This window comes from Malus sylvestris, chromosome 3 (genome assembly GCF_916048215.2).
Source record: "Malus sylvestris chromosome 3, drMalSylv7.2, whole genome shotgun sequence".
In the NCBI taxonomy this organism is placed as follows: Eukaryota; Viridiplantae; Streptophyta; class Magnoliopsida; order Rosales; family Rosaceae; genus Malus; species Malus sylvestris.
Window position 1 is genome coordinate 31,740,830 of NC_062262.1, and position 16,523 is coordinate 31,757,352.

General features: G+C 36.3%; 2 protein-coding genes across 3 annotated transcripts; both read right to left on the minus strand.

Annotated features, from left to right (window-relative positions):
* Positions 1-373: 373 nt before the first annotated feature.
* LOC126614613 (uncharacterized) lies at positions 374-6,811 on the minus strand. Of its 2 annotated transcripts, XM_050282261.1 has the most exons (10): positions 6,590-6,811; positions 5,986-6,041; positions 5,787-5,911; positions 5,113-5,272; positions 4,279-4,385; positions 3,580-3,881; positions 2,489-2,642; positions 1,809-2,309; positions 1,459-1,582; positions 374-849 (listed from the first exon to the last, which is right to left on the minus strand). In XM_050282261.1, the coding sequence occupies exons 1-10, from the start codon at positions 6,647-6,649 to the stop codon at positions 720-722; spliced, it is 1,719 nt and encodes a 572-aa protein (XP_050138218.1). In that variant the 5' UTR covers positions 6,650-6,811; the 3' UTR covers positions 374-719. The 2 variants fall into 2 exon arrangements, with proteins under 2 accessions (XP_050138218.1, XP_050138219.1); XM_050282262.1 differs by lacking the exon at positions 3,580-3,881 and having other exon boundaries at positions 2,489-2,781; positions 4,275-4,385; positions 6,590-6,810.
* Positions 6,812-7,466: 655 nt separating this feature from the next.
* LOC126614617 (gamma-glutamyl hydrolase 2-like) lies at positions 7,467-12,409 on the minus strand. The gene is made up of 10 exons (XM_050282265.1): positions 11,882-12,409; positions 11,396-11,482; positions 10,569-10,658; positions 9,925-10,019; positions 9,420-9,480; positions 8,884-8,973; positions 8,694-8,756; positions 8,184-8,272; positions 7,800-7,892; positions 7,467-7,708 (listed from the first exon to the last, which is right to left on the minus strand). Exons 1-10 carry the CDS (start codon positions 12,392-12,394, stop codon positions 7,654-7,656), a joined length of 1,236 nt encoding a protein of 411 aa, XP_050138222.1. The 5' UTR covers positions 12,395-12,409; the 3' UTR covers positions 7,467-7,653.
* Positions 12,410-16,523: the final 4,114 nt, after the last annotated feature.

The window sequence follows — 16,523 nt, forward strand, 5'->3', positions numbered from 1 at the left end:
TGAATTTTGGTTTTTGGACTTTCAGAAAACGAAGCGATTGGTATCCCGTGTTTTTATACAAATGGCAGAAAATTTTAATATTTAAGTTATTAACTTTTTAATACACATATCCCACCATTTGTATAGTGACACGTGATGTACCATCCCGTATTCCGATCACACTTAAAAATCTCTCACGCTGCTTAAGCTTTTATAAATATTACTCTCTGATAAGGTAAGCTAAAAAGTTCATCACTTGCTGCCAAGACACTTTATAGTGTGCAAGATCGGATTTTACTGCGACAGATCATTTCGAAATCTTTCAGATGGTGCTCGCATTCGATCAAAATGGTAGACTCGGATGGCCACTGAACCATAATGTAGAATTCCATCGTTCTCAGAACACATAATGCAAGGGCAGAATGCGAACACATGACCATTTAATTCAAAGTAAACAGATTATCCGTCAAAATGGAGCAGCGTCTGCACTCTGCTACTACAGAATCGAGCAGTTGATTAACAGCGGAGAAGAAAAACACTCTTCTTTCCGTCATTTTAAAAATAGAACAAGATGTGAGAGCAATGCACCCCTACTCCGATCATGTTACTCCCCCAAAACACAGAACGGTGAGCTTTAACCAACTCGAAAACCTATATTACACCAAGGGAACTTTGAACTTGTAAAAGCCGACCATATATCCATACAATCCTGCAGGGTACTTGAGCTTTTGAAAAGGCCTTTAGACCTTCTTGAAGAATGAAAGAATATTTCCTTGCTTAGGATCCTTGTTTACTCCTTTCTTGTTTCCCGCTTTCCCTGTTGCATTTGTTGGAGCCGTGTTTCCCACTGACTTCTTAGCTGCAGGAGGCCTAGATTCACATGTTCAAAATTAACGTTCAGTCATCAGGCACAAGCTAAAACCTCAGCACGAAAGATCAATCAAGAATTTGGCACAAAATAAGTAACACAAGACCGTAGTCCTGCCCAAGGTAGGCAATCAAATAAATTACACAACTGCCTCAATTGTCAGTACAAGTATATGAGAACAACAGTGATGCACAGCATCTGATCTGCATGTTTTTCTAGCATCTTTACGGTCTACTTGATATTTCGTATCCGGAGCAGAACTATTCAATATTCTAGCTATTTAAGCCTGCTACCTGGTTGCAAACTTGCAACATCAAATATAATTATCCGTTTCTAACACGAGCCATTGATATTTTTAACATTTGTTTCAACCCGAAAATTACAGAGAGTTGGAATTGGCAGAATTTACTTAAGTGTGGACTTCTTGGCATGTTTGTAATCCAATTGATCAAGAATTTGCATGATGTGAAAAAGTAGAGTGTGTGAAAACAAACAAGATGAACTGTTTGTCTTGTGTTACAAGCATCCTATATCAAGTAGGTTATAGTACCAAATGGATATCCTCTCAGATAGAAACTGCCGAAGCAAACGAAAAAAGAAATTAAATTAACCTGTTAACAGCACTGGCAGCTTTATTATCAGATTTCTTGAGTATATCACTGTCGGCTGTCTTGATTATATCACTGTCGGCTTTCTTTGCTTCTGTTTCCTCACCCTCCCAGATTACTTCAGTCACTATGGAAATTAGATTAATAGAACAAATAAGTATAAATATCCAAAGAAAAAATCACTCCCAAACAGTGACTAACAAGTAACAAGTCCATCTTCATTTATTATATTTGGATGAAAATGGGAAGGGTGTTAATTTTAAAGCAGAAACAAGAACAGCCCTGCGAACTTGCAAAGCAACACACTGCAATCGGGACTTTTTGAAAACTGAGGCATCTAAACCACGGTGTACCTTCTCTTCCTCTATCATCAATCACTGTCTTCACAACTTTTCTTCTTTTCGGTGAACTTGAAGCAGCGTTGGTGGGTTTATCCACTTTGTTCACATCCTTTTCAGGAATACGTTTCTTCTCTTTAAGGATAATCCCAGCATTAATCACTTTTTTGACAACTGAAGGATCTTCTCTGAAAGGTTGGTTGGATTCCCCATCAACAGATATTTCTTCCTTAACCTTGGGGTTATCTTCTACCTGCTTGTCAAAATTCAAATTCGGTCTCTCTGGAACCATAACTTTATTGCTTTCTTTCAGATATAGGCATGATTGCCCTTTTGGAATCTCCCGTGATGCTAAATTAACTGCATCTTCATCGTCATCTGAGAAATCAAAGACAACCCTCCTTTTCCGAGTGCCCCCACCGTTGGAAGATCTCTTAAAATTAACTTGTTGACCATCATCGTCACTGCTACCCGTTACTGCTTCTCGAGCACAAGTTTGAGGCTCTGCACTAGCTCCTGAAACGGGAAAAAGGATATAGAAATATTTCAGCCAGAACAATTCTTAAGCACAAAAAAACCCTTATGTGCATTTAAAATGCTTCTCGGAGAATTATAAATTCCCAACTTATCCATCACTTCAAGAAGGTAAAACAAAATTTTTATAAGCTGCTCAACATAAAAGATAATGAACCAACCAGTATGATCAGGAATGGAATTATTATATTTCTCTGGAGCATCTGACTTTGACTTCACAGATGCCTGGCCCCAGAAATTCGCCAATGAACCTCCAGAAGCAGAGGAGCTATTCTCATTCTGGACTTTTTCTTTGTCTGCAGGACGTTTGTTAGCCTGACCAAAAACTCTTGTTCCATTAATTTCACTTTTGACATCTTTGACCACATTAGTAGGCTGTAAACTGATTTTTGGGCTAGATTGCTGTCCTTTATTCTTGACATGTTTTGGAATTGGGATACTTTGATGAGCTAAATTAGGCCATCTCCAACCGAAGGGTCTATAGGGCCAAAATGCCGAAAATAGTCCGAAAACCGTCTCCAACCGAGGGCTAGGCCAGAGAGCTCTGGAATCTAGGAGGGCCCCACGGAATTGGAGAGGGCTGGAGGGCTGGTTGCAGCCAGCCAGCCAGCCAGCCAGCCAGCCCGGGGCTGTCCATTTTTTTTTAATGTTTTGTTATTTCTGTCGGTTATAGCCGACAGAAATAATATATACTATATTATTAGTGTCGGTTATAACCGACACTAATAGCAATGTTAATATAATAGCAGTTTGAACAGTGTCGGTTAAAACCGTCACTAATTCTAATTTGAATTCCAATTGTGTCGGTTATAACTGACACTAATTTGAATTCTAATTTGAATTCCAACGGCTAGCCAGTCACTAGCCGTTGTATTCAAATTTTTTTTTTTTTTGTTTTTATGAATTTAAACTTTTTTTTTCTATAACTTCCTATAACTTTTTTTCTATAACTTATAATTTACAAAATTTGGTTCGTATTTTTTTTCGTATAACTTCTATTTTACAAAATTTGTTTCATATTTTTTTTAAATTTCATGTTTTTCCTATAACTTCTATTTCACAAAATTTGTTTCATATTTTTTTTAAATTCTATTTTTTTTCCTATAACTTCCTAAGCCATTATACAACATTAAATTAAATTAAGTAATATGAAACAACATTAAACAATATGAAACAACATTAAATAACATTAACCAACATAAAAATTATACAACATGAAACTTAAACAACATTTTTAAAAGTACGGATTGACCTGTTGGACATCACGTCTGAAATCCTCTTCCGTGTACACCGAGTTGGGGTCGAAGTAGTTGTTCATCAGATTGACATGCATCATCGCTCTGTTTCGTGGTTTGTAAGAGCGACCAGCAATAGAGCCACCCCATTGAGGTTGTTCCTTAGTTGGTTGACACTCCATGTCCGCAGCCATGGCTGCTGCTATGTTTTGTTTGTTACGCCTTACTTGAACTTCTTCATCAGACTCCTCATCTTCTCGTCTCATTTGCGCCCATTTCGCTTCTCTTTTGGAATTGGATGAGGACCCCCAGTTGGAATCTGAAGAGGATCCAAAGTTGGAATTCATTGCAAACTTGAATTGAAATAGATTGAATTCAAAATTGTATGAATTATATCCCAATATCCACCCTATTTATAGCAAAAAAAAATTCAAATCCAATGGCTAGCTAACATCACATAGCCGTTGGATTTGAATTTAAGTTGTAGTTTTTAAATAATAAATCATGTTTGGCCCTATGGCCCTTAAGCCTTCGGTTGGAAATGGTTTTTTGTGACAGGGCTAAAACGAGCCTTCTGGCCCTCTGGCCCTCGGTTGGAGACGGAGGCAAATATGGCCCTCTACTATTCATTAAAATATTAATATTTTGGAGGATCTTGGAGGGCCAGAGGGCTAAAACGAGCCCTCTGGCCAACCATCGGTTGGAGATGGCCTTACTTTCTGGTTGCCCTATTACTGCCTCAGAGTTAAGTTGCGGAGATTCAGTGCTCAATGGTGCTCCGTCCACATTACGCTTAACAAAGGAATTGGAAATCCCACAAAACCTGAAGAAGACGACAAAGAAGAGCATTGAAATCAAGGAAATGAAGCTAAAATATCACATAAGTAGGTGTATAACTATAAATAGAAATGATTTTATATAACTAAAATAATAAAAGTAAGAAATCATAAGTACGAGTTGATCCATGACCACCGAGATGAATATATTTAACCATGCATGAACGCAGAAAGCAGAAACTCCAAAACATTAAGTAATTAACTTTTAGTATTTGTAAAGTATAAAAACCAAATACCATCTTATAAAATTTTCTGAATTTCGAAATATCAAAAGAACAACAAAAAATGCAAAGTTTGTAATCTCCCACCAGACAAAAGACAAAAAAGAAACAATTTGATTATGTCCTTGCTGTTGCATAACTTACATTAGGATTAAAATACGTAACGTAATTCACAAGTCTATGTTTAACTACTAATGTACTCTTACGATGATTAATCGGTGATATTATTCATACACCAAAAATCAACCAATAAATTTAAGTCGTTACAGTGACAAATCATTTTCATCTTCTTTTTGTGCTTTATGGAAAAGATTCCAATGAATATAAGGTCAAACTATTAAGTAATCCTTACTGAGCAGTAATCAGCATCTAGTAGATTAATCAGACTTGCAAAGTTGCAATACAGTAGAGGCATTGGAACTTCATACTCTTGATATTCAGAAAAAATAAAGCATACGTTTTATTTATATGAGTAAAGCAGAACGAAATATACCTGTTATCTCTCAAGCAATTCTCAACCATAGGAGCCTGCTTAAAGAGCTTTTCCGCTTGCACAAATTCAGCATTCCACAGTGCAGCTGGATCCTTTGGGATGCAAGCTTGCACACTATAAACCCCGACTGAGCAGTTGCCATCAAATTCTTCTTTTGCTTCTGCATATAATTTGACAGACATGAATTCCATAATATTTCCACTTCCCGGATGTGTAATGATGAGACAAGCTAAGTCTGAATGTCTGACAAAAAGATGATGAGACGGACCAAGAAAAAACATGAACAATTATCTTAGATTTCAACAAGCACACTTTAAAAAATTAAAAATTAAAAATTAAAAAACTGAAACCATTGTTACATAGCTCAGGAAAGAATGAATACGCTCAAAAATATAATAGCCTCTATTACATTCCAAACTGTGTCAACCATAACTCATGTCCGCGTAAGTCTATGTATGTCATCCTATTGGGAATCTAACCCTCCAAACTACTGCTCTCACTCTCTCTCAACATGTTCTATTGCATCTAATACAACCGGGAAAGATGCCATTGACTTAAATCATCATATTCTATCTAAAAGGAATATAATTGGATGCTCCCTACCCCTTTTCGATTTTAGTTGAAAATATATCAGCACAAGTAAACGTACATACTTTTCTACAAATAAATGTCACCTGCAAGTTTAGGCCCAGAAACAAGCCTTATATGGTAGCTCGAAGGATCGCTCTTCAACCAGCCGGCCAAAACATACACCACTTCGAACCCATTTCCATGTTTTTCAACAAACTCTTGGAGTAACCTATACAAAACAACTTTCAATCACCTATAAACAAAAAATGCAACCCGGAAAATATTTAAAGACAGTTCCTATACCTCTTTGCAGCATTGGAAGACACAAAGTAATTTCGACTCAGCCACTTGTACGAAGCCTATAGCACAGTTCAGCACCGAAAGAAACTTACTTTATACAATATTATGAATTCATATGAGGTTAAACACATCTCAACTCAAATTCCCACCAAGAAATTTCATTTTGTCAACGAAACACAGAAGTAGCAATTCAGTATCAACGCTTGATTGAGAGCGGTTCCCAAGCTTATTGCATTCCTGAACCTAACCCATCATTAAATCCCTAAAAAATTACATTTTTTTTATGAATACAAAAATCCTTTTAACAATAAACTAAAAAACATAAACTCTTTCAGCTTGGTAATTAAGGCAAGTAAAAGATTAGTCTCACTACATAACAAGAAAGCAGTAAAATTTTGTCCAAACAAATAGAAATTCACCAAAACCCTAGTAAGAGCTAGCTTCATTATAACAGAGTAATACACAGCAAAAACACTGAATCGAACCAAAAAAACAAAAATTAAAACTGAAAAGTTGATGGGTCTTGCCAAAATTACAGTGAATTGAGATACTGCGAAAAATAAGAAGAAAATCGAGAGATTGAGAGAGGGATAGGGGGAATTGGTACCACTTGAAGTTGATCGGATACGAGGGTTTCGATGTCTTGGATGATTCCCAGGGTTTCCATTTGGGCCTTTTTTTTTTTTGAAAAGGGAAAAACTTTGGGTCGCCGATTCTCTCTAAGAATTAACGGTAAGAGGCGTGAAAGTGAAAGATTAGATCTTTCAACGAGTTTCCCTCCCAAAGCTCGCTTCTTTTCCCGCCATATTCTCTCCGTTTTGCCCTTTCATCCCATTGTGGTATGCATATCATATGGATTCACAACAGCACGTGTTTTGTGATTAGGCACGTGCTCATTTGGATAAAAGGGAGTTGTGGTCCATAAGCATTTATCTCATCTCGACAATTTTTTTTTTTAAAGATAATTACATTAAATTCGTTTGCTAAAACGGAAAATGGATTTAAACTTGTGTGCAAATGCAAGAGAGTAGAGCATAATGTTCTAGTAAACTTAACTAAATTCACGTATGCCTAATTCTTGTTTATAAATTCTAACTATACTGAAAAAGGAGAGTCCGAACAAAAAATTTCGGACAAGTATCACGTATAAGTTCGTTAACCACCTAAGCTATCAGCCTCTTGGTCAGTTCATGATAGTGTGTATTCAAAGATTTTTTATTCTATTTTTAGCAGTCACACCTTCAAAATAACAACAACCAATTTTATTTTCTCGATGTTAGAAAAGATATTAACTTCAAATTATTGCTTCTTATTATAAGAGTTAATATGATAAATGGTGTAAGGAACAACCCGTGTTATTCCTGTGTAAAATGCTCTAATGGTAAATCGTTTAGTTCACATTTATGGGCAAGAACTCACTCTTGGCTCCTATCCCCATTGAATGGAAGAAGATTTATATATACAAGCAATATTCTTGTTGCAACTTTATATATACACCGAACTGCCGAGTAGTGATTATTTAATAAATAATCTGATACATAATCTGGGGACATGTAAATTACAAACAGGTTTTACACTCATGAGAGTGCTAATGTCCTGTAAATACAATGTTTACATTTCATTTCCATTGTCCTTTTCATTGTCCATACAGTTTCGACGCACACATTTAATTTACAAATGAGCGAGTGAAGGTTGCGTAAAGATGTAAACTTCGTCGAATCCCCTCCTGCAATCGGAAAGGGTAGGACATCCAAGTTAATAAATTCATGCACAAATCCAAAATAATAAAGCAGTTTGAAGTTAAGTTTTTGGCTTACCCAGCCTTCCCACAAAAAGTGGGACTGTAGTTGTAGATGAGATTGTCAAGGACTTCCCCGGCAGGCGGTCTGTTTAATGACTTCCTTGCCTCACTGCATCACAAATTCAAAATTAGACTAAGTTTTGGGTCCGCAATCATTCCGGTTGAATAAACTTAAGTGAATAAAGTTGTAGATGCATATTCTGAATTCTGAAATATGACACCGTGCAAAGTTGTTAATACAGTAGAACCTCGATAATTGAATAAACAAATATTGCGGTTATCTGAAGACTCTGAACCTTAAATTTTCCACTTTTTTTTTTCTACCTCTGCCCTCCAGACAAAGTTGAAAAGCACAGCGGTTTACTTAGAACTAAAAGACAGATACAGAAGGAGCCCTAACCTGACCAAGAAGTTTGCAGCGTGCTGGGTCACTTGAATAGCATCCTCTGAGTGCGGAATCATTGGTAAGCCCCATTCGAAAGCATTTTTCTGCATCTTAATTAGTTAGACTTCTCATACTTGAAACAAATCCGTTGGAATAATCTAATCAGTCCAGATTTTCTCAAAGGTCTTTTGCTTTTCCCAATTCTTTGTTATGCAAAATTGTACAGGTTCCATGGTAATAATTATTAAAAATCTTTCTTAAGAACACAAATATAGTAATATTGGAAGTGTCTTAAGTAGAACTAGTTAGTGTTTTATGTGCCAATCTTTCATACAAAGATGGTACGAAAAGCAAACTTTGATAATTACACGATAGTAGTTTCTCCTCCACAAGGTTGTGAATACATCTTACGTAGAAATCCTTGCAGATGCATATTCAAACACTGTTATTGTGCTGTTGCTTATATTGCTAAATTTAGAGTTAATGGTAGCATTAAAGATGACGAAAGAAATATTGTGGTAATACCTCTGGATGCCATTGGAAGGCAGTCACAGGATAGTTGTATGCGTCTACTGTGGACACATAGACCTGGCATTAGTGTTATTGCAACAGTTAGAATCTTCAGGGGAATAAAATGAATTGGGGAACTTGACTAGAGAGATGTTTCATGACATGGTGAAACCACATAAGCAAACGAGATAGTTACATTCAGTACCTTATCATCTTCATCAGTACAAGTTGTCAAGATCTTAAAGAAACTCGACAGATTCTCGTTCTCTATAAGCCTCTCTGGTGAGATACCATACTGTTGCGTTGAATCATTACAAACTTATGTTAGATAACCTAAACCATGCTTTCTAAGCATAAACATAACCATATGGATAAGAGCAGCAGAAAAACAAAATGCATGGTACGAGAAGCATAAATCAAACACTAAACAGAAAGAATGAAACTCATAATTACTCATAATCCAAGATATTCTCAAAACACAGCCATTTGTCTCATCAATCTTGTCGATGACTGGACAAACTCAGAATCATAATGAAACAATCTAAACTTCTCAACCGAAGTTAATTATATATGTTTTGAAGTGGTTTTGCCTTTGCTAAATGAAAAAACAAACTGAACAATTATAAGTTTTGACCAAGTAAATGGTTTTCGATTTGAGAATTCAGGATCAATCCATGCATAAATGATATATTTGATAACTATGTCTAGCTTCAAGGAAGGAGCCTTCAGATTAGAACTCACTTTATGGTTTTGCATTACAAGACAATCTGTACTCAACTTCTTAAGCAAGTCCGGAGGAAATCTGCAAAAGTAAAAAAATTAATTTAGTGGCTGAAGAAGTTAAATCACCGTGGATGTACAGTAACATAAAAGAAACTTCCATACAAATTCATAGAACATTAACCCTCCTCCTTAATAATTAGAACGAAGGTCATAAAGATCAGACAAAGATGATGTCTAGCATGCTCTATTGACGTCTACTCCGCTTAACCCTACTGATTAGGCTGAAGTACATAAATTTCTCGTGTTCAGTCCTATTTAAGGGAATGTTCCTCTTTAAAATCTGTGATAAGCATGCTAGCTGCAGGGAAGCTAGCTCGAATGATGGTTGGGTTTTTCATAATGATAGATATTTAATTTTATAAGAATCAAACAAAAAATTACAGAAGATAGATTAGAATCCCCCCCCCCCCCCCCCCCAAAAAAAAAAAATTGAGTCAGGAAAACCACATTCCAAGATTTATACCTTTGAAAAACAGTTCCTTCAATAACGGCATTCTCGGTAAATTGTAAAGTTGAGGCCGCATCTACTGCACTGAATGACTCCAGAATTTTCTTGTTCTAGAAGGAAGAAAAGTTGTGTAAATCATAAAATTGGGAAAAATATATTAAGAATGATGCATCAATAAGGATAAAAAAAAACTTGACGAGTTAAAAGTAGACTACAACTAATTGACATGACTAAGGTGATTCAGATTGAAAGGAATACTGTGACAATTCTAATAAAGGAAATTGAACTGTTATTGCATATTTCAATGTTGGATGTCAAGTTGTAAATGGATGCACCCTCACTAAAGACTCTTCTTTTCATAATCTCAAGTTGTATGCCCACTAAAGAAACCAAGAAAGGCCATTCTCAAACAAAGAAACAAGGCACGTGGTAAAATAGTTTTGAATTGCAATTGTCACCCTAAAAAACAGATGTGCTGGTTTTGCTTCTTTTAGAAATTGAATCATTTAAAGCACCATCACCCATCAGAATGTACAAATTTGATCATTTACAATGGCTACTTAGGCATTTATGCATTCAAAAAGGTGAAAGAAATGCAATTTGAATGATGAGGCTGAATTCTTAGGGAAAAACAGTGTACTTAGAGAAGGATAGTTTACCTTGCTGATGATCATTGCTAGAAGTTCAAAACCTAAGCAGATGGCGTATAATGGAAAATGATCTCCAGCCTCATTCTTCTCTATAATTTTCTGCAGAAAACAGATACAAACGTAGCTAATAAACATGGAATGGAACTATGGACGAATTCTTGAGAAAAGCAATGAAACTAAATTCTTAAGAGAAGCAATGAAACTATCCTAAGAGAATTTACTGGAAATCTTTATGATGCAGAGAGCCCTGAAGCATCTAAGGTTAGCCAATGATGACAACAATGTCATGTTTCTAAATCTAATGCAAAAAGATCGAACTTTGACCTCTAAACCCCTATTTAGTGGTTAGGCTGACCATTCTATCTAACGAGTATCTATCAAATTTTCTTTTGTCTAGTGTTGGCTGGCAAACAGAGAATGATCCTTCATGCTGATGATCATGGGCAATGATATGATATTGGGATTGGTATGATGTCAATTTTGACCTCTAAAAACCAAAACCCTATTAAGAATCATGATTCTTATGCTGCCAGGTCCCGCCAATACTAAACTGATCGAGTAACGATTTAGATCAATTTAAGTTTGAACGAAAGGTTGGAGTTTTTTTTTTTGTTCATAAAACGGAGTCCAGAGGAGCAACTAAAGCACATCAAGGGGTTGAGGCATGTTCTGCAATGACCAATTTTCTATGTAGAAAGTAGTCTTCTGTTTGTTTAGCAGAAACTTGACCCCGTAGTATATAAAAGTTAGATTTAAATGGTCTGCCTGGCAAGCCAGGACTATAATGTTAGTGTAGATCATGCACTAAAGGGTTACCATATCAAGCACTATATTACCTTAAATATTCTCTCGGCAACGTCATAGTACAAACCACTTTTAGCCCATCCTCCGGTGAAAAGCACGCCATTGACGAGGTCGAGCTTCTGCAAAGCAGCATTATATAGTGAGCAACATAACAAAATCACCGCTACAGGCCGGCTTAGTTTATATATGCACACATATTGGAACTTGAATAAATGAACAGCCAGTATTCACACCAACTTCAATTTTTGATTCTTAGCCCCAAAAACAAAAGAAAGCTTCCGAATTTCGATTCGAAAGGCCAATACAAATACTGGGTCGTTTTTATAAATGTGGTTTCTCCAGCTAAAACAAAAGAGCCTATACATATATCATATGCCAATTTTAAGGCTTCTGAAAATTTAAGCACTTCTTCCGAGTAAAGTTAACTCAACCCATGACGTGCTTCTTTGAAAAGCAGCTTTTACGTAAGCAACACAGAAGCAACTTCTATAAAAAGCTCGATTTGTTATGGAGATCACCTGGAAAAGTATATCGGGAGGTTCGTTGTAGATGAGAGGAATAACACGAGCTCCAGCCAATTCAACGAACTTGACGTAAGAAGCTGCGATATACGACGCCGTGGAGGCGTTGCTCAGCCGGCCGGAAGCGCCGTCGCCAGGGTGGCTCAGGATACCTATCACCGGCCGGTAGTTGATCTTGGGGTCGGGGGCCGTACACTTGGACGAGGACGATTCCGATGTTCCGAGTTGACTCGGCAAGAGAACCGGCACCTGGGCCTTGGCCAAGCTCAGCTCTTTGGACAAGGAGATTAGGAAAGCAATCCAGAGGTAGCTCCACATCTCTGCCGGTGTCGTTTTTGGTGAGACGGCGGCGGTTTGGACGTCGGAGGAGGTGGACTCGGAAGGGTCGGGTGTTGGGGTGGACGTGGAATTAGTGAGAAGCTGGAGGGCATTTAGGGGAAGAACTGTGCCTAGGAAGCGTTTTAGTACAGCAATCTGGAAAAGAGGATGAGGAGGAAGGTGATATGACATTGACTGGTGATAGTTACGTGAAAGGAAGCCAACAAAAAAAGTTCTCATGTCTTATACTTTACTTTGAACTAATTCACAATTAGGCATTGGATTAATGAGACCGTTGATATCGTATACTTAACATTTTTCCTTTACTTTGAACTAATTCAATTTATAAAAGGTATTCGAACTTGAGTGTATATGAATAATAGACCCGTTTTGGCTAGTTTGGTTAAATTAAACTCACGTTTGACTGTAATACTTGATCATTTTTCACTAATTATTCTTTTGTTTAGAAGTGGGAGCAGTTAAGTTCGATTTGATTCATCATAAACTTGAAAACTACATTGTTAAATATGTTTGGTTCAGTTATGCTTGGTTTAGTCTGGTTTCGTTCAAAATTTTCACGTAAGCAAAACAAGTTAAAAAGTATATACAACAATGAAATCCAACAAGCATATACTTTTATTTGAATTTTTTTGGTAAAAATTTGAACTTTAAACTAGTAAGGAAATTTTCATATGCGACATTTTCATAACCAATTTTATGCTCAAGTAAGCAATTTCATACAGCAAAAGTATGCCCAAACCCATGGGGTGAAACAGGCCCCAAATTCAACCAAACAACAACATCTAAACCCATAAAAGCCTATAACTCAAAGAGAGCCTAACTTCGTTAGAAGCCCTAATTCGAAGATACTTTAAAAGAGCCCAATTTGGCCATCTTATCATCAATAATCTGGAGTCATTTATTACTGGATTTGACATTAATAAACAAATTTACCTTTAATATACTTCTAAGGATGAATCTGCGGAGATGTTTGAGTGGTGAATTGATTAAATTAGTTATTAAGTTTTGCAGTTTGAATTTTTTTTTTTTGGGTCAAAGGTTACTATATTACCACAACACAATTAATTACATAAATTGAGTTCCATATACAACAACCACACAAGCAAAAAAAGGGATCTCAATTAGGGGTAGATTTTTTTGCCAAATCACCGTGCCAATCGAATTACCAACGGTGCCATACCAATTTTATGCCAAATTTTTTGTACCAATCGGTAATTGTACGATATTGTACCGTACCGAAATTTCATGGTATGGTATTGGTAATGGATACTATTACCACGGTATTACCGTACTATACCGAAAATACAATATAATATATAATTTAGAAATTATATAACACATATTTATAATATTCCAATAATTTGAAAATAAAACCCTACTTATATTAGCATTCTTGTTGGTGACTTTGATCTCTTGAAATTATGGAAATCAAACACAAAAGAGTTCCTAATTCTTTCACAAATAGCCAAAATATCTTTGTAACCCCCACTTCTACTTTTGCTAGTGAAAATGCATTTAGCCTAGGGAGGAGGGTTGTGGACCCTTTAGGGTATCCTTGACTCCTAAAATAATGGAAGCACTAGTGCGTACTAGTGGTTGGCTTAGGGCAAATGAAGTAAACTTCTATAAGGAACCAACGGAAGATATGCTTCAATTTTACAAGGAAATTGAAGAAAAGAAAACAAGAAATATATGCTTTAATTTTTTTAGTAAATTTGTTACTAAATGGTTTTCAACTTTAATTCTTCTTGCTACTAATTAATATGTTTTCTTTGTTTGTAATGTAGGCTTGACACAAACTCAATATTCTACAAGTTCAATACCCCCCAAAAAAGCTTCGACATCTTAAGCTTGAATAACTGATCAATGAATTCTCTTTTTGAAGTTTACTTCCAATTTTCATTTGGTTTGAAACTTTAATTTATATTTGGATTGTTAACTTCTATTTATTTTGATTCGTAACTTCTATTTGGATTGTAAGCTTAATTTTCATGATGAATCTTGATGCATCATTTGAATTATTATGTGTATGAATTGTGAATGATGAATAATAGATGAATTTAATCTATAATGTATGAGATAAAGGTAAAAAAAAAAAGTTTTGCCCTTGAATTGGGTTAAAAAAACAAAAACATATTTTGTCCCAAAACAAAATGGCAATTACCATTGCCATACCATGCCAACCGAATTTTTAACAATACCGAACTTCGGTATATCGAAAGTTTAGTACAGTAATGGTAATAGATTTTACCAAACCGAAAATTTGGTATGGTATGCTGAACCCACCCCTAATCTCAATAGTATTACTAACTCAAATACCCCAAAAAAAAAAAAAAAAAAATAGAAATGAACCCTAACTGCTTTCCTTCAACGGCACCGCCAAAAGCACCGACCACAATGGTCAGGAGCCTACACCACCAACTTTCGTTAGGAACCCACATCTCATAGAAGGAAAGAAGATGGATTTCACCTTCCAATAGATACCATCTCACCGATCGCAACCACTGATTGAGAGAAACCAAAGAATCCCGTGGGATCGCCACAGGCAGCACAACAAAAAATGGCAGACAGAGAGAAGGAGGTGTTGTTGCCACCCAAGCCGGTGAAAACGCCGAATCTCTACGGACCTTCTCAGTTGAAGACTGCATCACTTCGCAGTCAAAATTGATTGCAGATCGGAACGGAGATGGAGTTGGTGGAGCCAAAATAAGAACATGTCTATGGATGGATGGAAGATCTGATATGAGGGCAGCAGATGTACTTGTGAAAATCGGGGTGAAAAGGGAAAGCAAAATAGGAAGGAAAGCAGAGAAAAACACTAGAAGCAGAAGGAAGAGGAAGCAGAAGGAAGAGGAAGCAGAGGAAGAAGGAAGGGCTACCACCGACCCTAATCGGAATTAGGGTTGGCGGCAAGAGGAAAATCTCTTGTGTTGATGCTGCTCTCACTCACGGAGAGAATTATAATTTTAGGTTAAAACCTTTCAAATTCGGATCTTGTTCACCCCTAAACCCAAACAAGAACAAACAGAACACAATCATAAATTCATTATATGTTTCAGTTACTAAGAGTCATTTTAATACTAAATTACAAGACGAGGTATAAATTATGTGTATTGTAGTAATGTCACTACGTCAATATATCAAATGTATCCAAGATTTTCCATAGAGCATTTTTTTTAATCTAGAATTTCACTCCAAAAACCAAAAAAAAAAAAAAGAATTCAGAGTATTACAAGCTTTGTAGTGAGTATAGTCATGCGCGTTTGTTTATCACTTCATGTATAACATCGAAGTCAAAATATGTACATAAGTAATTAGTAAGTAAAGCGTAAGTCTTTTGTTTGTAGCTAACTAGCATATGGGCACATACAAAGAGTGAGAAAATTTTTTATTTTTGTTTTTGAAATAGAAGGAGAGAGGAAGAGAGTGATAGAGAATGTGAGAGTGGGAGTTTTTTTTTTATTATTTATTTTTTTATATTTTTAATTAGAGATATGTCAAAATTAAATGTAGGTGAGACTTTAAAAAAAAAGCAAAATTTGGTTGTGTAAAATTACATTTCTGCCCCATATTTCTTATTTATGTTATGTTTTAATTAAAGGGTTAAATTGGTAATTTCATAAAATTTTGGTTGACAATGAGTGACACACCCCAATTCGAAAGGTCCACTAGGACTCTGAATCGAGCTGTGCTGGCCGACACCTGGAAGGTGACGACGCCATAAAGTGTGATGATGTGGAAATGTTGTGAATAAATTTAAACCTAGAGTGTCTAAATACCAGAGTGCATTGGTGAGTGCGAATGAACCAACTTCACACGTGACGTTAGAGCATAAGCAAGTACAGAAGAGTGAATTAAGAATCGTACCCTCGAAATAATCTCCAATACTAAGAATCGCCACGATTCCTCGACGATAAGAAGACTCAGCTAAGAAGACCTGGAGGGATTGAGGCAAGAGACACGGGTTTCGGACAACCAATTCGGGTTCATGCCAGGGCGCTCAACCATGGAGGCAATCTATCTCTTACGAAGATTGATGGAAAGATATAGAGATGGGAAAAAGGATTTACACATGGTTTTTATAGATTTGGAGAAAGCGTATGATAGGGTCCCAAGAGACATTCTTTGGAGGATTTTAGAGAAGAAAGGAGTACGAGTAGCATATATCCAAGCTATAAAGGATATGTATGAAGGAGCAAAGACTGCCGTAAGAACTCATGAAGGACAAACTGAAAGCTTTCCCATAACTGTAGGATTACACCAAGGCTCATCCTTAAGTCCTTACCTTTTTGCGTTGGTA

Coding starts and splice junctions, on each gene's coding strand:
- LOC126614613 (XM_050282261.1), bottom strand. CDS start 6,649: ATGGAAACCCTGGGAATCATCCAAGACATCGAAACCCTCGTATCCGAT. Junction 5,273..5,786: donor TTCTGGGCCTAAACTTGCAG/GTGACATTTATT, acceptor AATTATATGCAG/AAGCAAAAGAAGAATTTGAT. Junction 2,310..2,488: donor TTCCATTCCTGATCATACTG/GTTGGTTCATTA, acceptor TTCCCGTTTCAG/GAGCTAGTGCAGAGCCTCAA.
- LOC126614617 (XM_050282265.1), bottom strand. CDS start 12,394: ATGTCATATCACCTTCCTCCTCATCCTCTTTTCCAGATTGCTGTACTA. Junction 8,974..9,419: donor TTGTAATGCAAAACCATAAA/GTGAGTTCTAAT, acceptor TCAACGCAACAG/TATGGTATCTCACCAGAGAG. Junction 8,273..8,693: donor CCTTCCAATGGCATCCAGAG/GTATTACCACAA, acceptor ATTAAGATGCAG/AAAAATGCTTTCGAATGGGG.